The sequence below is a fragment of the Ruditapes philippinarum genome, unplaced genomic scaffold (assembly GCF_026571515.1).
Source record: "Ruditapes philippinarum isolate M1 unplaced genomic scaffold, ASM2657151v2 ctg2475_1_1_1_1, whole genome shotgun sequence".
NCBI lineage: Eukaryota > Metazoa > Mollusca > Bivalvia > Venerida > Veneridae > Ruditapes > Ruditapes philippinarum.
This window is the reverse complement of record NW_026866903.1, coordinates 15,115-37,040: the sequence shown is the minus strand read 5'-3', so window position 1 is coordinate 37,040 and position 21,926 is coordinate 15,115. Positions and strand designations below refer to the sequence as shown.

The following is a 21,926-nucleotide window of genomic DNA, read 5'->3' as shown; positions in this document are numbered from 1 at the left end:
AATCTAAATTTTTAACGACTATTCCAATCCTAGCAGCCGACGTCATATTTGGGAAACACCTGTGTTTGCACATGCGCGACAGGAAACAGGGATATCAACATGGTAAGAAAATAAAATTTGCCGATTCAGAGCATAAATTTACTTTAAATTTAAGGACTATTTTCTGTAATTTTCTAATATTTTGATATGAATAAGCAAAAACAGAAATATTTGTTTGAAACAGAATGAGTTTTAATCACTCATAAGATTATATTTGTTGTAAATTCCAAAAATACTTGTTAATCATCCTTACCCCACCCGCTTGTTGGTACAGCTACATGATGAGTAACTGACAAACTGAATTGGTAATAATGAGAATAAGTCTTAGGATTGAAATTATTCAGTGATTATTTATTCAGTTTATAAATAGACAGCTCCATGTATATCTATCTATCATTAATGATAATATGAAATTAGGCAAAATCTATCACAGACACTTGGGGTTATGTGCGTGGTCCCCTTCTTGATCCGCACTTGTATAGACCATGTCTTTTTTTATCGGGCAAACTGTATGTCAAAATATTTTTGCATATTATTACGACCTGGTCACACATCTAAGATAACAATGTACGCTTTCCTTTGATGCGAGACGACTGTAATGAGTTTAGGCACTGTTTTGCGCTTTCATTAATGCCAAAACCAAAATCCCTGCAGCGGTTACATCCCCTAATCGGTAAAAAAACCAAATCAAGAAGACTGACGAAAAGGGCCGAATAGTTGCGATTGAATTTCTTTTCCCAGCGATTTTTCCGCTGTAATGGGGAAACATTCCAGTCGTCATGAATTCGTAAAGAAGCATGTGACATGGTTAGGAAAATGTTATTAAATGTGCAAAGCTTGGAGGAAAGGTATGATCAGATAATAACATGCATTTATTTATTAAAAGAATATATGCATCAACTGATTTACACAGGCATAAAATGGCATGCGATAACATAAATACTTGAAATATATGTAGGTCAGTTCTGAGTTTTGTTTACATTTCAAAGCTAGGTATCTTCAGGAAATTGAAGCGTTGGTAAAAAATTGACTTTTTAAAAACTTTATGAAATTCTATTCAAACTTGTTCAAGTGTTAGACACTTAACTGTCCATACCAATATAAACAAAAATTTAAAACTAATTCTTGTAAAAGATAATACTTATAGTTTTTTTATATTCAGGGGGGAGAAGGGCAGAGTCTATTCCAAGTGTCTGTGAAGTCTATGATTGGGAATGTCAAATAAAAAACGAATTGTTCATTTCATATTTTTCTGTTTTGAAAGTGTCATTCGGAATTTTATGCACTGCTTCCATTTTGACAAGTCCCCAGCGCACTTCATCTTGAACATAATAGTTTGGGAACCAGAATGCTTCTGATTTGAACTTTTCAAGGAGAATGTCTTGGCTATTATTGTTTACTTGTAAATCAATTAGTTGCTATTGGTCCATTATCAAAATACTCGCCGTTTATCATTCCATTACGGCGTCCAAAATGAAATGATACTGAAAAAATTTCACTGATAGGTAAAGAATTCTATATATTTTTTCTTTTTTTTAAAAAAAATTTAATTTCCTTTTAAATCTAAAAAAAAAAGGAATAATTTTTTTTTATCTCACTTCCCAATTCATAGGCTTTGCCTAAGTACTGTCATATAAGCAAATATAGAACCAGTCCAAGATTTTCAAAATGGTGACGCCCTGCTACCTTAGTAACGAAGCATCTTTCTCAAACTTGTTGGACATGGACAAATATTTTTATTGATTTTAACTTTTAATACAAGTCATACATTAATTTAACTTATAATACAAGTCATACATGTTATCTAAGTAAGAGCTCTTCAGCCCTCACGGGCCTGTGGCCCTACTCAGACTTTGTATGACTACATTTTGCAACATCTGGTGGGAGTTAGATTAGAATGCATTGAGAGGAAGACTTTAGTGCAGTGTCTAAGAATCATAACCTTTCTAAACTTTTGAATTATCTCCCTTAAGTTAAAAATGCTTGTCCAGAGTATTATAACTTCTTAACTATCAATGATATCTCATTGAAACTACACACATTTGTAACTTGTAGAGAGAGGAAGTGCAGTGTTAAAGAACTATAACTCAGTTTCTACATTGTTTAGTTTTTGTATTATTTCTCTTTATAATACTTAACGATGCTTGTTCAGTGAATAACTTGAAGGAATTTGATTAAAACTTCACACAGTGATAGATAAGGAAGTGCAGTGTCAAGGAACCATAAATATACCTTTTTCAGGTTTGAATTGTCTCCCTTAATGATACTGAAAAATGTAAAATATTGCTTATCTGGAGGGGCGTATCTTGAGTATAACTTCTAAACATTAAAACTATCAATGATACATGTAATTAATTCAAACTTCACACAATTCAGGGCTAGCACTAGCTACCTCTTTTAGGCCAAGGTGTGTGGTTGACATTATGTTCACACAAAGTTACCATGTCTTTACATTTATTGGTCCATTTCTGATATTCATTGAACACAGTACTCTTTAAAAAGCATTTAAGATGTCAACAAAAACAAAGAATATCACATTTAACCATTTATTTTTATGGGCAAGTTTTACATTTGAACATTAGGCTATCACATTATCATTCACCATACAGAATATTACATTAAAAGCTTCACAATATCATATGATGCTATTATTACTAACAGTTTACAAATACATGTAAATGTAATAGTGGCTGGAAGTGCATGCAGTAGACTGTGTAAGGCATCAGGAAAAGGGACTTGGAACTTCTACATAAGTGTTTGAAGTAACAGTCAAGCTTTGGGCAGCATTTGGAAGGGAATTAGGAAATTTATTTTGTTTGATGCTCTCTTATATAAAAAGTTAGACAGAGAAAGGCCATCAGCAGAAAGTTAAAGAAAATTTTCTAGAGACAGTTTCTGAGTGAGGTTTTGATTAGGTTGAACTGGTTTTATTTGGCGAAGCCCATCTCATGTCAGCTGCTGTTGAAACATGCAGAATGAGGAATCTTTGGGCAGCCTCTGCAGCAACAAGATAACTTGATTTGTTGTTGACATGTTTAGTAGAATCAGCAACTGTTTGAAATAAGGGCTTGAACCAGACCCTAAAGCTCTAGAGTAATGGCCAAAGCTGAGGAGTTCATTCTTTCTGAGTTTCTCCCTTCAAAACCAACTTTGCCCAAATAGTCAGACACATTGTCAAGATCAGAGCCAACATAAAAAGTGTTGGGGTTGAAAAGATTTCCACTTGAGGGCATTCATGACAGCTGAATCCTCATTGCAAATCCTGAATAAAGACTGGCTAACATTGATTCAGCATATTGGTCACAGACAGATGGAGCAAGGTGTCTCTGTTCAGTAGAATCTGACACAACAAGTGTGTGATTGAAACTTAAATTTACAAAGACTATTTTGATCTAGAGAGGGGGCAATGGAGAACAAAGTAGAGGGAAGTACCATTCTTCTTCTCCTTCGGGGTATCCAATGTGCTTACTGAAGATGCAAGGAGTGGCTCTACTTCTCCATAGTCAAGATCTATGTCTTTTCTGGCACATTTTAGACAAAATAGCAAGTGTCTTAATACATTAAAAAGAAAGTGGGAATAATGGAACTTGTATGCAGCAAGAGGTTTGTATAGAGAAAGAGTCTGAGCAGCGTTTTACTCAGAAAGTAAGAAAGGAGACTAGAGTAGTTTTTGACCACAATACTAACTTCCCTTTTAAGACTATGTCATCTTTCAAATATTACAGAATATTTAGAACATTTCTTTAATTGTACATTGAATACATTGACAAATGTGCATGTTTGGGGAGCATCCATCACCTTCAGGGATATTCATTTTCATTTAATCATTGGACTTCTAGAGGTGATCAGATAATCTTACCACTGCCAGCCTATGATACAAGCATTGATTCAAGTCTGTCTGACCAGACTCTCTTCTGTTTGATATAAATTTTAGTATTTTGAATTATTTGAATACCTTAAAATCACATTGGACTGTTCCAATTTTACAGCAGCACAAGTGTATTATAAAAATTCAGCAGTATAATGGTAAAGTTGGTAATTACAAGCTCACCAGGAATAACGAAAATTGTAATAACCTTTGTAACCACTGTCTATAATGATAATTGAAGAAACGATGATTAAAATCTCCTGTGAAAGAAGCCTTATGGCAAGTGAGGTTTGTAGAGAAATCATTTAAGTGATTCTTACAGACTAAATAGGTTCCTCCAGACCATCCAAAGGCCATTATCACTTTTCTAAAGTATAAAAAATTGTAGTTATGTCAGAAGAGTGTTGTAAGTTTGTTGGCAAAACATCGGCATAATTGAAATATTCGCCAAAGAAAAAAAAACTGAATGATTTAATTAGCTAAGGGATGCTTATTTGTGAAACGTACCTGACTGTACCTGACGTTACACAAGTTTTATACTCAATTTACCTATATTATCTAGCTTTAATCAAACTTGGCACTATGCCAAGACACCACATCCCTATTCTTTCAGTTTTAGGTGGATTCATTGGTTTTGAAGTTCAGAGATTCGATGAAAGAAAACAGTAGCATTGGAATCTAGTAGATAAATCACTCAATGGTGGTTTTTGTGATACAGTAATTTTTATGATACACTTTTCGGGTCAAGATATGATTAAAGTTTATACGCCAGTATGAAAAGGGTAATTGTCTTGTTGGCATCGGCACTGGTGTGGTGCCGTCTAGATTAGCTGATCTAAAATGTCATAAAACACGCGCTTCTTATCAATGTGTGCGTTTTTTTTAAATAGGTCATAACATTATGTGTCTTTGATTTTTTTCTGTATTTAATGTAAGTTATAATAACATGTTGAACTGTTATTTAAATGTGCTTGTCCCACTTTTTTTAATAGCCCATTATTAATTTGGGGATATCTAATCAAAATATATTGACATGCCAAAGCTAGATTCTGATATATTTTCGTTCTGGGTTAGAATCTGGTTTCTAGATGTGCCCATACACAAAATAGCTCAATATCTCATCGCATGGATTAAGGGATATCATGATGAAGATTTGAACTTGGTCATCCAACAGTCTAGAGCCTGGATACACAATACTGTTATGCAGACTAGCCTGGCTCTATACTGGTGGCAAAGGCTCTGGTCGTGAGCTGGGTAAGAGTTAAAGTTGGTTTTGGATACCGTGCTATTAATAAAACCTTGAATATGATTTACATGCATGACCTAGTGATGATATGATGATGTTAGATGTATCTGCATGGCATTTAACTTTAAATAACTTGTGCCAGAATATGAATTGTCATAAAAATAAAATAAAACATGTCATTATGAGATAAAAACACAAATAAAACGGTCTGCAAATAATATATATTATGATTATGCTTGGGATGGGGTTGGGCTGGGCTTTTATTTTTTTGAGGGGGAGGGGCAGTGGAAGCGGTGTTGTTTCAGATTGAGCAGGTAGAAACAGGTATTATTTATAAAAATTCAACACACAACAATCAAGAATGAGAACCCAATTTTAACAAACTTTCAAAGAATTAGCATTATCAAAATAGGGTGTGGGGTGTTAAGAAGTCAAAGTGTTACACATAATTTCCTGGTAAACCTGACTTGCTTTCCTGGAAGTGGACCTCTTTGTTTAATGGACTTGCAAGATATTTCTCTTTATAACATCAGAAAATTATGTGATAAGATTCCAAATAAATTACTATGTACCTTATTTCTGACATGAATCTATTTACCTCAGAATTTTTACTCCAGGAACTACCTATGGAATAAATCATTTTGTTCAGCATGCCTTTTTCCTAGAAATGATACACCATTTACCCCTAGACACAAATGATAGATAACAGTATTTTCTTAATGTGTAAAAATGTATAGATGTATGGTGATAATTTGGCCCAAATTTGATAATTGTTAGAAGAGTTATTAATGAAAATATTTTGATATCTAGTTTCTCTTCCTGGACTATCTAAAGTACTATCTTCCTTTTTTATATTTACCCGGCTTTACCAATTCAGACCAAGATCTACTCAGTTACTGTCATATTTGTGGTGTTCTGTCAAATTACACTGTTTGCTATACAGTTGGTAGATATATTGAAATTCCCCTAAAAATGGTGAAGAGTCTCAGAACACGTGTGGTTCTTGTAATCTACTCAGTTGCATAAACAGAAGGGCATCTGAGATCTTCCTCCACCAGTAAATGCTGGGAAGTTGCCATATGACCTATACTGTGTGTTGGTGAGATGTAAAATCCAACAAAAAGAAAGGAAATAAAGGATGAATTAGACCAGATTGAAAGATGGACAAGTCTATTTAAGATGTTTAGCATGGTAAGGGTTAAAATTATATTATATCTTAGAAAATCTGGTCAAAACTTTTCATCATTGTTAGGGGAATTTCATTTGGGCATTATTAAATGCTTATTAGTGAATATTAGGCTGAGTGGTTTAGAATACCGACTTCTTCATACTTGCTTTTACTGCTGTGGTTCATCCCATAAGAGACGAGCATGTGAGGAAACTATTCAGTTTGCTTACAGAAGTTCAGTGGTTAGAGTTAGATGACAGCCTTTGCTTGAAATAGGGCATAGTGACACCTAAGGTCTTCATCCATCAGTAAAGCAGGAAAGTCACAATAGAGCTGTCATCGATATCGACAATATCGATGTATCGTTGATATTTTTTTGTCGATCAATAATCGATACACATTTTAAAAAATCGATACTTTTGACTTATAAATTAAATGTCTAGAAATTATACAATTCACCCAAAATATATGCAGAAACAGTTATTTATATCTAATGTTATGCTTTTGTTATATAGTGGAATTATTTCATAGCAATGGTGACAAATAATATTGTCTGGAAAAAATCATGCAGTGGACAAGACACTGTACAGAACATGTTTTTGACTGAAATCATTGAAACAGGTATGAAAGTGAATGACAGACAAGTGAGTTTAGGATATTATCGATATATCGGTGTATCGTTGATTTTAGTCACTTGATATCGATATATCGTTGATATGCTTTGCACAGAATCAATGACAGCTCTAAGTCACAATATGGTCATTACAGCTTAGATGTGATATAAAAAAAACTCGACCAAAAAAAAAGTGATTTTGTTAGAGTCTTAATTATGGCTTAACAGCAGTCAAATGATTGCTTTAGATCTATACTTCTGAGAAAATTATCATTTTGGTGTTTAATTGTTTTGGCAGACATGAGTTTAGTAGTATGGTATAGCTCAGTGTAAAACCTCAGGTAACCACCCGCCACATTTTGATTGCCTCTCATTATCATAGTAAACATGTGCTGGCTGCCAATCATTGAGTAAAATACTTAGTATAGAGATAATAACGTTCTATTTTAATGAGAAATGAAAAAAAATATAAAATGGTTATTTTCCTTATTAAAATTTCCCTAACTTTGGTTTAATTGCCTATTTCTTGATTATTTAGTATACATTGTATTTACTACTTTCCATTAACATGATACTAAAATAGTGAACCATGAAAAAACTGCAAGAGGGCACATTTTGAAGATTTTTCATACACTAACAAAATGGCTGTCTAGGTTCCAAGGTTATAAAGAAATTCTCTGAGTTTAAACTGAAATCAGGTATTTGATTGGTCAGAAACTGCTGCAATGTACACTCACTGACCAATGGATGAAAATCCCAGGATTTGAGACAGAACTCAGAATATAACCTCAAGTTTGATGCATAGCCAGCCATACATTAATATAGTGATAAAGTTTCTTAAACCTGCTGAATTTCTTAAATAGATTAACCTAGCTTTGTATTTGTAAGCACTGCTCTGACGTTAATGAAAAAAAAAAATTGCACTACAAGAAGATAATATAATGCTTCACGCTTTAATTTATATATAGATTTGCATGTTGTACCATTAATAAACAAAAAATATGGCAGGATGATCATTTTAATGATCTTTTAAAGTATAATAATCATTTGGTAACTTTGTGCCAAGTTCTCAGTGCTTTTAAATATTTGTTTCTACCTGTTTTAAACTGAATGAGAGATTCTTTTATTATATAATGAAAATCATTGTTTTACAGTAAAAATAAAAGTAAAGACTTATTTCAAAATGTAGGCTATAGATTCTAGAGTCTTGCTAACTTCATAAATTTTAGCACTCCAGACAATCCCAGATCTTCAATTATTTTAATGTTGGAAAGAAAATAGCATAAATAGATAATTAAATCTTTCACTTAAGAAACAAAAAAAACTGAAATCTGTTTCAGAATTTTGAAACATAACATCGAAAAGTAGGCGAAAATTCTGATTGTTACAGAATTTATGGCTTTATTAAAGTGTCTGATTGAAAAAGCTGGAGATCTGAATATTGAAATTTTTTGTAAGATCTGATCATGATAAATTTTCTCTTGGTTGGTAACTAGGCTAGTTTGAAATAGTTCAGAATATTTTACAGCTGTTTTTTTTCTGTTTTTTTTTGTTTGTTTTTTTAATGAATTATATTTTGCTCTGGAATAAAAAAAAAGTTTTGAAAAAGTAACCCCTGTGCAAAATTGCACTAAATTATTCGCTCTTTGAAGATGTACTTTAAGTTTTAACTGATTTTAAAGAATTTTGTTTTCTCTAGGTTACTAGGTTGCTAGAGAGGAAAAAAAGTGATAAGAAATTATTGCCTCAGTCAGAAGTATAATGAAATTTCATTAAAATGATATGATGTTGTGTCGCTCAATTTATTTTTAATGATAATATAAAAGATAATATAAGATAATAAAAATGAAAATGGCCTTCATTGATAGAGCCACAAGTGCAGTTTGGTTAAAGATATTGCATGTTTCATTGCAAGCCGGAAATCAATGTTTGATGGTCCTTATATTGCAAGTCTGACATCAATGTTTTTTTGGTAAAATATATTGGTCCTTACATTGCAAGTCTGGCATCAATGTTTTTTTGGTAAAAGATATTGGTCCTTACATTGCAAGTCTTGCATCAATGTTGTTGGTAAAAGATATAATGCCATACATTGCAAGTCTGGCATCATCATTTATTGGTAAAATATATTGGTCCTTACAAAAGCAAGTCTGGCATCAATGTTTGTTGGTAAAAGATATTCGTCCTTACATTGCAAGTCTGGCATCAATGTTTGTTGGTAAAAGATATAGGTCCTTACATTGCAAGTCTGGCATCATCGTTTGTTGGTAAAATATATTGGTCCTTACAAAAGCAAGTCTGGCATCAATGTTTGTTGGTAAAAGATATTGGTCCTTACATTGCAAGTCTGGCATCAATGTTTGATGGTAAAAGATATTGGTCCTTACATTGCAAGTCTGGCATCATCGTTTGTTGGTAAAATATATTGGTCCTTACAAAAGCAAGTCTGGCATCATCGTTTGTTGGTAAAATATATTGGTCCTTACAAAAGCAAGTCTGGCATCATCGTTTGTTGGTAAAAGATATTGGTCCTTACAAAAGCAAGTCTGGCATCAATGTTTGTTGGTAAAAGATATTCGTCCTTACATTGCAAGTCTGGCATCAGTGTTTTTTGGTAAAAGATATAGGTCCTTACATTGCAAGTCTGGCATCAATGTTTGTTGGTAAAATATATTGGTCCTTACAAAAGCAAGTCTGGCATCATCGTTTGTTGGTAAAATATATTGGTCCTTACAAAAGCATGTCTGGCATCAATGTTTGTTGGTAAAAGATATTGGTCCTTTCATTGCAAGTCTGGCATCATCGTTTGTTGGTAAAATATATTGGTCCTTACAAAAGCAAGTCTGCCATCATTGTTTGTTGGTAAAAGATATTGGTCCTTACAAAGGCAAGTTTGGCATCATTGTTTGTTGGTAAAAGTTATTGGTCCTTATATTGCAAGTCTGGCATCATAATGTTTGTTTGTAAAAGTTAGTTTGTGTGAGTTTTTTCCCAATTCAAGTCTGGCATCATTGTTTGTTGGCATTGAATATTGTCTGGCAATTTGACTACTTTGAATTTGGATCTTTCTATTGTAAATAAATATAATTTAAGAAATGACTAAGTATTTGGAAGGGAATTTGAATGCATGCAGTACTTTTAATGTTAAATTCAGCTTGCACAACTTGCTTAACAGGTGTCTGTTACATTATAACAGAAATATCCTGTTTGCACTGTAAATATTTAATCAGATCTGGAAAAGTTCTGGTATTTATAAAAAAAAATTATTATTTTTTAAATTTAAAACTTTAGGTTTTTTTTTCATTTTTTTATTTTTTTTTTTAACAATTTTCAAAAAATTTAAAATTTGACCTTTTTCTCCTTTTTTCAAAATCTTAAAAGAACTCTCCTTTCATTTTAAAAATTAAAATGTTTTTTTGGTCACTTAAATGTTAAAATTTTTTACAGAATTTTTTTTTTGACCAAAAAGAAAAAATTCAAAAAATTTTGTTAAAAAACCCTTTGGGGATTAACAAGGGAAAATCCCTGTAAATTGTCAGGGGTCAATGCTGTATTTATTTAGTTATGAAAGTGATATTCCTGTTGGTACACCAAGTCAATTATTATGCCTGTGTTGATTAAATAATTTTAATTTTCATTTAAGTAAAGGTGCAGAAATACATACCCCATCAAGTTCATTGTAATAGAACTTCACAATTTTTTTATGTTTTTTTCCAAGTATTTCGGTATCATTATTTTTCGCAAAGATTACATATAAAACAGTTTTTTGAGTACATGAGATAGCTTCTCAAAAACTGCTGTTATATTTGATAGCTGTCTAAAGGTTGTAACAGTAGCTGAATTTGAACAGCTCAAATTTGACTGCAAATTTTATGTATGATATAAATAAGTATGTTGCTTCACAAATTAATTTCATCAATTTTTAAGAATGTATATCTATTTTTACAAAGTAACATCTTTTATCAATAAATTTTACATAAAATGCTTCAAATTATGCATGTTCTAAGACAGGGCTTTGTGTTTTGAAAATTTTCTAGTATTTGCAAAAATAAGCAAGTGTAATTAGAATAATTTTAGGTATTTTCTCTGTAAAAAAATATATGTAATGACTTCTTTAATGAAGTTTATTTATGATCAACAATCAATCAGGCAGTGTCAAACAAATTTCTTCTAATAATCTGAAATAATGAAGAAGAAGAAATTTGTTACATTAAGGAATGATAATATAGTTGGATGTATGCATTATCCTAAAAAAAAACTTAATCATATAATTTCCAGTAAAAAAATTCTTGCTGAAAATCTATTTAACTTTTGGCTTTAACCCTGTGAATTAGAAACTGTAATCTGTTTCAAAGAAGATATTAAACAATATGCTACTTCCTTGTCTTTACAGTCAGCCAAATTTTCACTGTTTTGTTGTGCTACTATTCTTTCAGAATTAGGATCTGAATTGTTTATATATAATAGATAAGTTTATTTTATTGCCAGAATTCAACAGTTGTATACACCTGTGTTATAGGTGTATAGTGTATGGAAGATCTTTCAACAATTTACCATTAATTCTTATAATGTTTGTAAAACAAAACTCCGAATGCTTGTAGATGACTGCCAATACAGCTTCAATATAATCATCTTTGATTACTATAACAGACCACCGAGAAAAGGTTTAGTACTTTACATCCAGCAGAGATGGTTGTTAATAAATGTTGGATCATCTCCTGTCTGTATATTTTATTTGTTTAACGGTTGAGGGTGTAGGTTTTTATACCCCTGGCACGTTTTAAGTAAATCAAAGATGGGAGGGGTAATGATATATAATGATCACAGTCAAACCTGTGTTATATTATATGTATACATTAAGCAAGCTAAAAATACAACTCATCTCTGAATTCTAGTATTTTATTTATATCTTAATAATATGATAACCTCAGGGCTTACTTTTTTTACACAAAATTTCAAATTGAAGCACCGATGACTGCTTTTCTTTGCCTGTAAAAATGTTTAATAATTACTTTAGTTAATCTGACATGGTAAAACTGATGGTGATTGGTCTTACTTTTAGAGCCAGGTCAAATCAAGTTTGAAGGACTTCTCACTTCTTTGAAAGTAGGACATTCTACATAAATGAGGATATTTTCAAATTTGTTTGCAAAATGAGCTTTATGGTGCAATAATTATGTATGTTAGTTCGTTAAAATCTTACTGCAACATTGGATAATAACCAGTCTACTGTTTTTATGACACAACTACCCAAGTAAGCTTGTTAGTATGAAGGGAAATAGCTCAACAAACATAAGATTCTTGAATTTAAGTTCTTGGTTTGGCATGTTTTTTGACCAGTTAAAAAAATTTGTTTGATGTTGTCTGTATTTTGTGGCTGTTCCAAATAACACATGTGTAGAGATGGCAATTACTGGTACATGAAACGGGTTAATTAGTATTCAGGTGTGAAATCGAGAAAATTAAAATTTATCTAATTACCTACTGATATAGTATAACAAAACAATTAAGCGTAGAACAAAGCTCAGTATATATTGTCCTGACACTGTGACTGAAATTTTACTATTTAACAAAAGTAAAAAAAAAACACATGAAATAAGGACTGACTGCAGCGAGACATCTTGATTCCCAGACTCCAGAAACATATTGACCTTGGTGTTATACCATGCCTTATATTGGATGAGCAGGGTTAAGGTATATTAATTTAGGGGTATGAATGCATCTGATCATATATTTAATTGATTAAAATTTCTATTTGTTTGGATTTTTATTAAATTTCAACAAAAAGTCTGTGAGAAATTTTTAGCATTATTCAAAAAAGTTGTTTCTACATATTTTCATTCTAGATGCACTGCCAGTCTGGTTATGTCATTGCAATGTTTTGCTGAATTTGAAATATTTGTGGCAGGTCCAAACCTCTCGGCATTTGAACACAATGAAAACTGCTGAAGACAAGCTGTGTCAACAATTTTCTGAGCTATATTTGTAATTTTGGAATTCCTACAAACTTCAAACTTACATGCAAACATGTTTTTGGCATTGTATGCATTGAAAATTGCAATTTACATTAATGAGATCTGGTGTGAAACAGAGGGGGGTCCAAAATTCTAATTTCAGAAAGGATTCCCAGTTTTGATGTCAGAGTGCATCCTCAGTTATGATATCAAGGGGCAGCCTCAGTTCCAATGTCAGAGGCAGTGCCCAGTTTCAAAGGGGATTTTATTTGTTTCTCAGTTTCAAGAAGTATTCATATAATAGAAGTGGAATAATGTTTTATGCAAGGGTTAACTAAAGACATTGGAGATAATGGGTGATGCTGAAATGAAAGGGAGATAATATATGAAACTTTTAAATGAAAGGGAGCTATTATGGATAATGAAACTTAAATGAAAGGGAGGTAATATATGAAAATTTTAAATGAAAGGGAGATAATATATGAAACTTTAAAATGAAAGGGAGATAATTTAAATGAAAGGGAGATGATATATGAAACTTTTAAATGAAATGGAGATAACATATGCAGCTTTCCAATGAAAAGGAGATAATTTTTAAAGTATTTAAATGAAAGGGAGATTATAAATAAAGCTTATATATAAAAGGGAGGTAATTTATTAAATCATTTAGACATACATTTTATTCTATTTTCAGGCTTCAATACGACCAGATATGGAAGGCACTTTCCAGATAAAGTTACCAGAGGGAAACATGGGTGTTCCTGATATGATGTTGCATGGGTATGTAGTAAAAAGCCATAACTATTGTCCTAAAATGGTAAAACAATGGTGTATTGGTTACTTTTCACACCTACTTTCTATGACATTTAATGGTGTAACAAAATTTTTTTATTTAAATTACATGTATATACATTTATTAACTTTCTGGGGTTTTTTTTCAAGGTCATTAGGTCAAGCAGTTTCTTAGATTTAGCTGAAAACTAGGTATCTTCGGTTGAGTTTGCATTGTGAAACTTGTTGACATTGATAGCCCTTAGTGTTCTCTGGCAAATTTTGCATTAAGAAAAGATTTCGAAAAAAAATTTCTAGGTCAGTAGATCAAATGTCAAGGTCGTGATGACAGAATTAGGCATCTTCTATCAACTTTTAAAATTTAATGCTAAAATCTGGTATCCTGTTTAATGGCAAGTGTTTTTTCCTTCTCATCTGGTTTATAGAAAGATTGCTTTTCATGCACCTGTATGAAAAGGAAATCTTTATTTTTACTACAAACATTAAACTTGATACTAAAAGTTGGAAAGCACAAAATTGGCAGCACATCATTTAGTTGGAGATATAAACCATATTATCAAACAGGTTCATTTGAAGTTAATTAAAATATAGTCAGAAAAGACTCCCCCCCCCCCCCATGATTATATATGATTGATATGCAATTTAGCAATAAAGTTTATCCAAAGAATCGACTGCTTTATGTGTGGTAACTTTAATACCTACAGTTTTTCCCCTTCTATATAATATCTGATCTGAAAAGTAAAAATTTTCTGAGTGAAGTAGCTGGAAATGATAGTCATTGTACAGAAATATTGTTTTTGAATTGTTAGTGATATTCAGAATCATTTGCAAGGTTAATTGTAAGTTTATAGATCTTAACACAAACAAGAGTTTTCCACCTTTTCTCCCATTTACAAAATATTTTTGGCCAGTTTTATATGGGAAACCATGATTGTGATTCAGTCATCTGAACAGCCTGTGAACTCGAGGTCCCTGGGTTTAAGAGGCAAACACCTTTACCACAAGGCAGCCGCTTCCCTTTGAAATCTTTTTACAGCAATTTGTCCAAGGTTGCAGTGCTTAATACGAAGATTGTAAACCATTCAGCCAAGGTTAGATTTATTTTGAGAAGTGTACATTGGTGTGACAAGTGGTACTGACAAGTTACAAAATATTGTGCGGGATCAGCCATGCAGATGAACTGTATCTTTTACTGTTTATTTCTTAATTTATAAATATTTTTTATTTGTCAATACTTGTCAAGTATAAAATTATACAATTTTATTGACGTAATGATTCATGAAAATTTGCATTTTTGTTTTTGCAGGTTTCAGAATGCACAGAGAGGAAACAGTGCTGTCCATCCATTGGAATACTCAGAAAAACATGTAGGTGTCAATGTAAATACCTGCAGTATATTGTAAATAGTAAAGTGTGAATATTTTAAGTTCAATTCATCTTTGCTAGGCAACATTGAATGAAGAGACTTTCTGAAATACCAAAACTGGATATTTATTTGTTTTGAAGCTATTGTCAGTGCTCTCATTTCATCTTAACATTCACCTCCTTAAATATCTTAAATGGACTTGTCTATTTTTTGATTCTGGACAAAACCATTCATTGCTTAAGGGAAAATTTCAAAATTTGTAAAGACTGAATCACAAACAGTGCAGACAGTCATAAACAGATGGCATGGATGTGCCAGATGACCTTGGTCTGCACTGGTCATATGAGTGTATTTATTTTCTAATAGAAAAATAAGATACAGGCTTTCTACTGGTCCCTACTTTTCCTACTTTTCCTACTTTTCCCTACTTTTTTCTTTTGATCCCTACTTTGCCCTACTTTTTTCTGAAATAGCCCTATTATCCCTACTTTTTCATTTTGAAATGAAATGAAAAAAAAGAAGATATTTAAAATGGTATTTCAGTAGTATTTTCAGTTGCAATTGATGAGTAGTTCAGGTGTGTGTGTGTGTCTCCTTGTGATGTCCATCCTTGAAAGACTCATGGTGCCTTGGCAAAACATTCAGCAACATTCTGGCTATGAGGTAAATACATGAAACCATACTGATTGTTTAAATGATAAATATTTTATAATTTCCATGTTCCTCTTGTAAATGAATGCATGCTTCAGTCTAGTTTGACACTGCCAAGTGCTTATTAATGTCTAAATTTAATTAGGTTTATAAATATTACCAATGATGCATTAGCTGAGGGATTCCACAGTTGCCATGCTGTATTGATTCAAAAGAACATATTTTTTATTGGTTTCATTTGTATTTGTGTTATTTTCCCCATGTCTGTTAGACCATATATGTACATGTTACTTGTATTTTTTAATCAAAGACATCAATCAAAAAATTTACAAGGTTTAAATAAAACATTGAAATGTGATTAAAGCATTGGCAGCTGTGGGTATCAAACACTGCATTGACCAATTGCTCTTGTGTCTGAGTAGAGTTGCAGCAGTGTGACTTATCAATTTAGATTCCAAGCTTTTAATTGCCACTTAACAAAAATCTAACATGTGCAAATACCTTGGTATTGCTTCATCACTATCCATCAGACGGTTGTGCATTTTGTCACAACATGATATAATGTTAAACTTAATCATGAAAATGACAGGTCTTAAAAATTCAAATCATTTCATTGTCTTGTTGGCAATAATGCACAACAATCTGGTAGCAAGCTTGGGTTAGGCTTGTTTCTCAGCTAGATTGTATTTACAGGTGTAACTATGCATGTTTGGCAAATAAATCACAAATTGTATGTATATGTACATGTAACATTTAACATTAACATTTGGCAGTGTACTAAAGCATGCATACATGTAACCTACTTGTACCTCTTGTTGTAGTGAGATTGTTCCTTAAAATACTACACTGTGGCATGCTTGACATAGTCTTTGCCCTTGCAATATATTATAATTTTATGCAACATATTAACATGAATATACATCAGTTTAACCTACATGTACATGTAGCTCATACATTAACATGCAGTCCTGTTCATAAAGCTTTAAGTGTACATCCTGGTGTTGATATTCACAGCTTGTTTGCAATTACCTTGACTATGTAACAGACTAGGATCTAGTGGCTCTCGCCTTACTAATGTGAATGTTCTTAAAACTATGTGCTAGATATACTCATTGTATGTTTGTTTCGCTGATTATATTTGTCCTTATCATTGTAAATAACATTTTGTATTGGTGCACTTATATTTAAAGAGAAATAAAAAAACAATTTCAGGTGCCTGTCTTTCAAGCATGGACTGAACTAAAGATACACACAGCCTGATGTGGTCTTGGTGATGGTAAGTCTTAACTAAAACGGTAAGAAATTCCTACTTTATCCCTACTTTTTAACATCAGAAATCCCTACTTTGCCCTACTTTTTGGTAAAAAAATTCCCTACTTTTTCCCTAGTTTTTTTGGTAGAGGCAGTAGAAAGCCTGAAGATAATATAATATATTTTGTACCATCATTGCCAACATTTCTTCACTTACGAAATATACAATGAAATAATAGTATACAGTCAGACCACTTGTAAAGTTGGTACATGTATTTCAATATGGATATTTTGATCTCTTGTTTACATTTGACATTTTATGGACTATACTTTGATAGAAATCATAATTTGTTTTAAACAATTGGTCCTAAAAATCTTGAGAATTGTCAGAATGTTAATAGCAAACTAGTATTGATCTAGCTTTGAAAGATTTAGAGAGTGCATATATCAATTTTAATTCACAATTAAATCTAAGATGTTTTGTCATTCACTTAAGTAAAAAATCTTAACAGGAAAATAAAGAATGTGTGACATTGGGTGAAGTAATATGAAGTTATTGTTATAAACACTCCAGTGTCAGTGTTATTATTAAGTGAAGGTGAACAGGTCATGTTTATTATACTTAAAGAGTGGGGGCAAAGGTTAAAATTTTAAGTACTTATTATTTAAAGAGAATTTTAAAAGTTAATTGATATGAAAAGGATATGAATTTTCGACTTAGCTTTGCATTTTATTATTACAAAGTTAGAATTTAAATGGTTTGATAAATTTTTATGGCATTCATGGATAATTGCTTAAAGTCACTGGCAAAGTACTCTCATTATGATATATTAAAATCCCTGCAAAGGCTTTGAAGCTGACGGGGACATCAGTAATTGGTAGGATGTGTGATTGTACCAAGCTAAATATCTTAAATGGATTAGTCCATTCCTCAATTTGGAAAAAATCATCTTTTTCAGAGAAAATTTCATAACATTTATTAACTAAATAGTAACCAGTGCATCCATGATCAGATGGCATGGATGTGCCATGTCGACTACTCGTGGTCTGCACTAATTGCATAGGTGCTAATTGCATAGGTGCAATCTAAATGTTGATATAATGTATATTCACAGTGGCAAGAGAACAAGATGGCCATGGATTTTGGTATGCTGAGAAATACACAAGGTATCCATGCCCCACTCAAACTACAGATGGAGCACAATATTGTTAGAAAGGTAAAATTTAGACTAGGTTCTGTGATTATAAATTTGAATTGGAGAACCAGTCGAAATAATGCTGCATTTTTATTGGTCAATTTAAGATTTCAAATTTGAATCAACCATTGAGATGCTCTAGATTTAGACTGGTCTGCAATGTCTCTCCTTTAAATCTGCAACGTTGCTGTTTCACATTAGGTAAAGCCGTTCGGTTAGCTCTATAGCGTTGGACTGTGAATCGGGCGACCCAGGTTCGATTCCTGGATGGTGCAGGTCACTTTCATTGTGATTGATTCATGAAATCCTTTCTATGGTCATTCACACTGTACCTCTGCTCTTGTATGTACAGAAGTTATCAGTTCTTTGCAAAAGTGAAGGCAACTAGTACTGGTAAACTGCTTGACTGCCTGCCCAGGAACGATGAAGTGGCTGAACCGTGATCTGGTAAATTCAATGTGACTTACTGCCGTGATCCGGAGTGAAAACTATCAACACCACCACCACTCACATTAGGTTGGGTTATAGTTATGTTTAACTGTTTGGTTAAGATTGCCATTTTTAAAACACTTTCTCCACAAGACTGTGGGGTTAAATCCTGCAAGGGACTTTATCCTGCCAGTAAAGCTGGAAAGTTGCCATGTATGACTAACAATGCTGTGTGACAACAAAAACTATATTTAATTATTACATTTGTTTAGATTTCTTTGAATAAATATATATTGAATTAAAAAAAATATACCCAGTTCTACTAAACAAAGATTTGTTATATACATATATATAATTATATTTAGATGAAGAGGTTACCAGGACTACCTAGCTCTAACATCCTAGAAGATAGTTTGACTGGCAGAGATGAACTTATAGAGTTTGATGATATATTTAACTGTAAGTAATCAATATGCTGGTAAGAGTTTTGGTTATGTATATTTCTTATAACTGGGCTACCCAGCCAGGTTATAAAAGGTCCTGCTGTTTCTACTCAGGGTCTTATTTAGTTCAGCTTGATTATGAATAAAAGTAGTTTATTTAAGCAGCTGTCAAGTCTGCTTCCTTAAAAATTAAAGGAACTCCACTGAGGTCCGAAGACTTAAAAACATAAAATTTGCAAAACTTACAGATATCAAAAATTTTAATGTATTATTTAAAATGGGAATATCTACAAAGGACAACAAAGAAATGTAAGTGAAAATCGGTATATGTGTGATTATTAGCAGGTTTAGAGTGAAAAGCGTTGTAAGACTTTTTATTTTTTGGGTCATTTTACACAGTACAAATGATTCTTTGTAAAAAATGACCTGAAAATTTGCACACAAGCTATTGGTCTACACCTACATCAATTAGTACTCTTGTCTCAGAAAACAACTTCCAGTCTCGACATGTCAAAAAACCTCAGTGGAGTTCCTTTAAGCATAACTTGGGTCATAAAGAGGAACATAGTTCTGACCCCAGTTTGGCTTGAGTTCACAATGTCTATTTACTGTAGCAAGACACCTGAAATCATTTGGCTACCACTGCCTATTTGCACTTGTTTATGATGCAACTTAAAATTTTTAAAATTTGGAATTTGATTTTAACATTAGGATTTTATATAATTACAGGATTTAGTCAATAAATTTGTTCCACTATTATACTTTTAAGCTCAAGTTGATACATCATCAGATTGTATCCTTCAGCAGTGACCTATTTTAAGCCGGCGGGAAAATACTAACAATGAAACAATTAAGCCCGGAAGCGAGTATAGTTCCTTTACAATACGTTGTTACAAGTGTTCATAAAAGAAGTAGATTTAAAACATTTCAAGTAGGTCTATTGAAAATTAAGGTTAATTGATATGTGTTTTTGCAATAACTCTTCATTATGAAGGAGTATTAGCTCTATATATGGTAAGAGTTGGTTTCCTGTCGCCGGCCAATTAACATGTAAGATTGTTTCTCACTGTTCAGGGTTGACCAAAGGTCTCTGACAAGTGACTTGCTAGGGGGTTTACATGTGAAGAGAAGTCTTTCACACTTTTCGTGGTTGGATTGAAATTAGATTTACAAGAGAGTTGTTCTGGATTGTGTTACATTTTATGCTATTTTAAGATAAATATTCCTAAACATTTGATTCAAATTGTATATCATTTCAGATGGGGATGAGAGAATGAACATGCAGATGCCTCATTTACAGATAGAAAAGGATCTGAAGTTACTGTGATCTTCATCAAACTTTTACATACATTTCATGACCTAATTTCCATAAGTTATGAAAAGGAGTAAACTCTTAAAATTATGACTGATATTAAGTGGATTAGCTCCCTTTGTTATGAAACTGTGAATGATTGGAGGTTGCCTGTGTTTAGTATGTGTTCTCTCATTTGTCTGGAGCATATTAAATGTAATAAAACTTTGTTTTGACTTTATTATTTTTAACTTGATTGTTCAAAGAATAGTTTGACCTATTGCACTCACCCCAGCATCTGTGTCGGTGTTATCATCACATTTTGGTTAAGGTTTTGAGTTGATATCTCCAAAAACCATTCAAGGGAATGGGTTGAAACTTCACAAACTTGTCTTCTGTGATCATCTCATATGTTGGACACAGGTCCCATACTTTTTAAGTTTCATTTTACAGAAATATGCCCCTTTTCTTGACAAGAACATAAAAGTCGAGCATGCTGTCTTATGGACAGCTCTCGTTTGTATTATCAAATATGAAATATTTTACTTAAATTTCCTTTATTAAATAAAGTTCCATAACCCTTCCATGCTAAATCTGTTCTATGGACTTGCCATGCTATAAACTTAAACGATGTGTTGTTGATTTCACACTGAACCTGCTGGTTGTGACTGATTCTACTTGTGTGACCAGTGCAGACCAAGATCAGTTTTCATGTCTGTACTGTCTGTCTGTCTGGTCATGGTATCAGCTGTACATTATTCAGTTGATACATATTTTGAAATTTTCTCTAAATATGATACACAGTTCAGTCCAGCTTGAAAGATGGACAAGTCCATATAAGATATTTGGCATGGTAATGGTTGAACGGATTTTGATATCAAAATGCTTAAAGTGAACAGCAAATGGTATGAAGCCTAGCCAGACTACATGGATATTTATGCCTAGATATGCCCAGCTATATAGTGGCCGCATAAATATGTCAACACTGCAGCTGCTGGTATGCACAGAATACAATAATTGCTGGATACTTTGACATTGGAGGCAATAATATGGTAGAGTCTATGGATAGTGAATGAGAAGAAACTGAAGTGTTTTATGTTATGTATAATATGAAATGTAAACCTATGTGCATAAACGAAGATGACAAGGGATGAGGACTGTTGTTGCACATAAGACGAGATAGTAAAAAAGAAAATGTATACGAAAGGAGGTAATGGCAAGAAAACTTACAACTCCATAATTATGCATGTAAGAGATAATATATATACAAAAAAAAAAAAACATCCCTACATGCATGAAGTTTTAAGATGAAAACGAAAATTACATCTTGATAGCGGTATGTGTTAAGGGAAGAACAAGTTATAAAAGAAGTTGTGACGCTATATGCATAAAAGGAGAAAAGAAAACTTACAATATAAAAACCTTGATAATACAATGTTATGTAAAATAATGCCAGGACAATAAATTTCTGTAAAATTCATAGAATTTTAATTTAAGAATGAGATCAATACAAACCATCACATCATACAATTGGATTTTTCAAATATTTTGATGATATATTGATAAAGTGAAAAGTCTATAATGGAAGATCTCTTATACCATAAATAATTATATTGATA

The 21,926-nt window shown here is 32.3% G+C and overlaps 1 protein-coding gene across 1 annotated transcript; it reads left to right on the top strand.

The window, feature by feature from the left end:
• Nucleotides 1–31: 31 nt before the first annotated feature.
• LOC132734158 (proteasome maturation protein-like) lies at nt 32–20,536 on the top strand. The gene is made up of 6 exons (XM_060720874.1): nt 32–102; nt 13,583–13,668; nt 14,987–15,047; nt 18,064–18,165; nt 18,939–19,032; nt 20,276–20,536. The coding sequence occupies exons 1-6, from the start codon at nt 100–102 to the stop codon at nt 20,341–20,343; spliced, it is 414 nt and encodes a 137-aa protein (XP_060576857.1). The 5' UTR covers nt 32–99; the 3' UTR covers nt 20,344–20,536.
• Nucleotides 20,537–21,926: the final 1,390 nt, after the last annotated feature.

Coding starts and splice junctions, on each gene's coding strand:
- LOC132734158 (XM_060720874.1), top strand. Junction 13,669..14,986: donor CCTGATATGATGTTGCATGG/GTATGTAGTAAA, acceptor TTGTTTTTGCAG/GTTTCAGAATGCACAGAGAG. Junction 18,166..18,938: donor AGCACAATATTGTTAGAAAG/GTAAAATTTAGA, acceptor AATTATATTTAG/ATGAAGAGGTTACCAGGACT.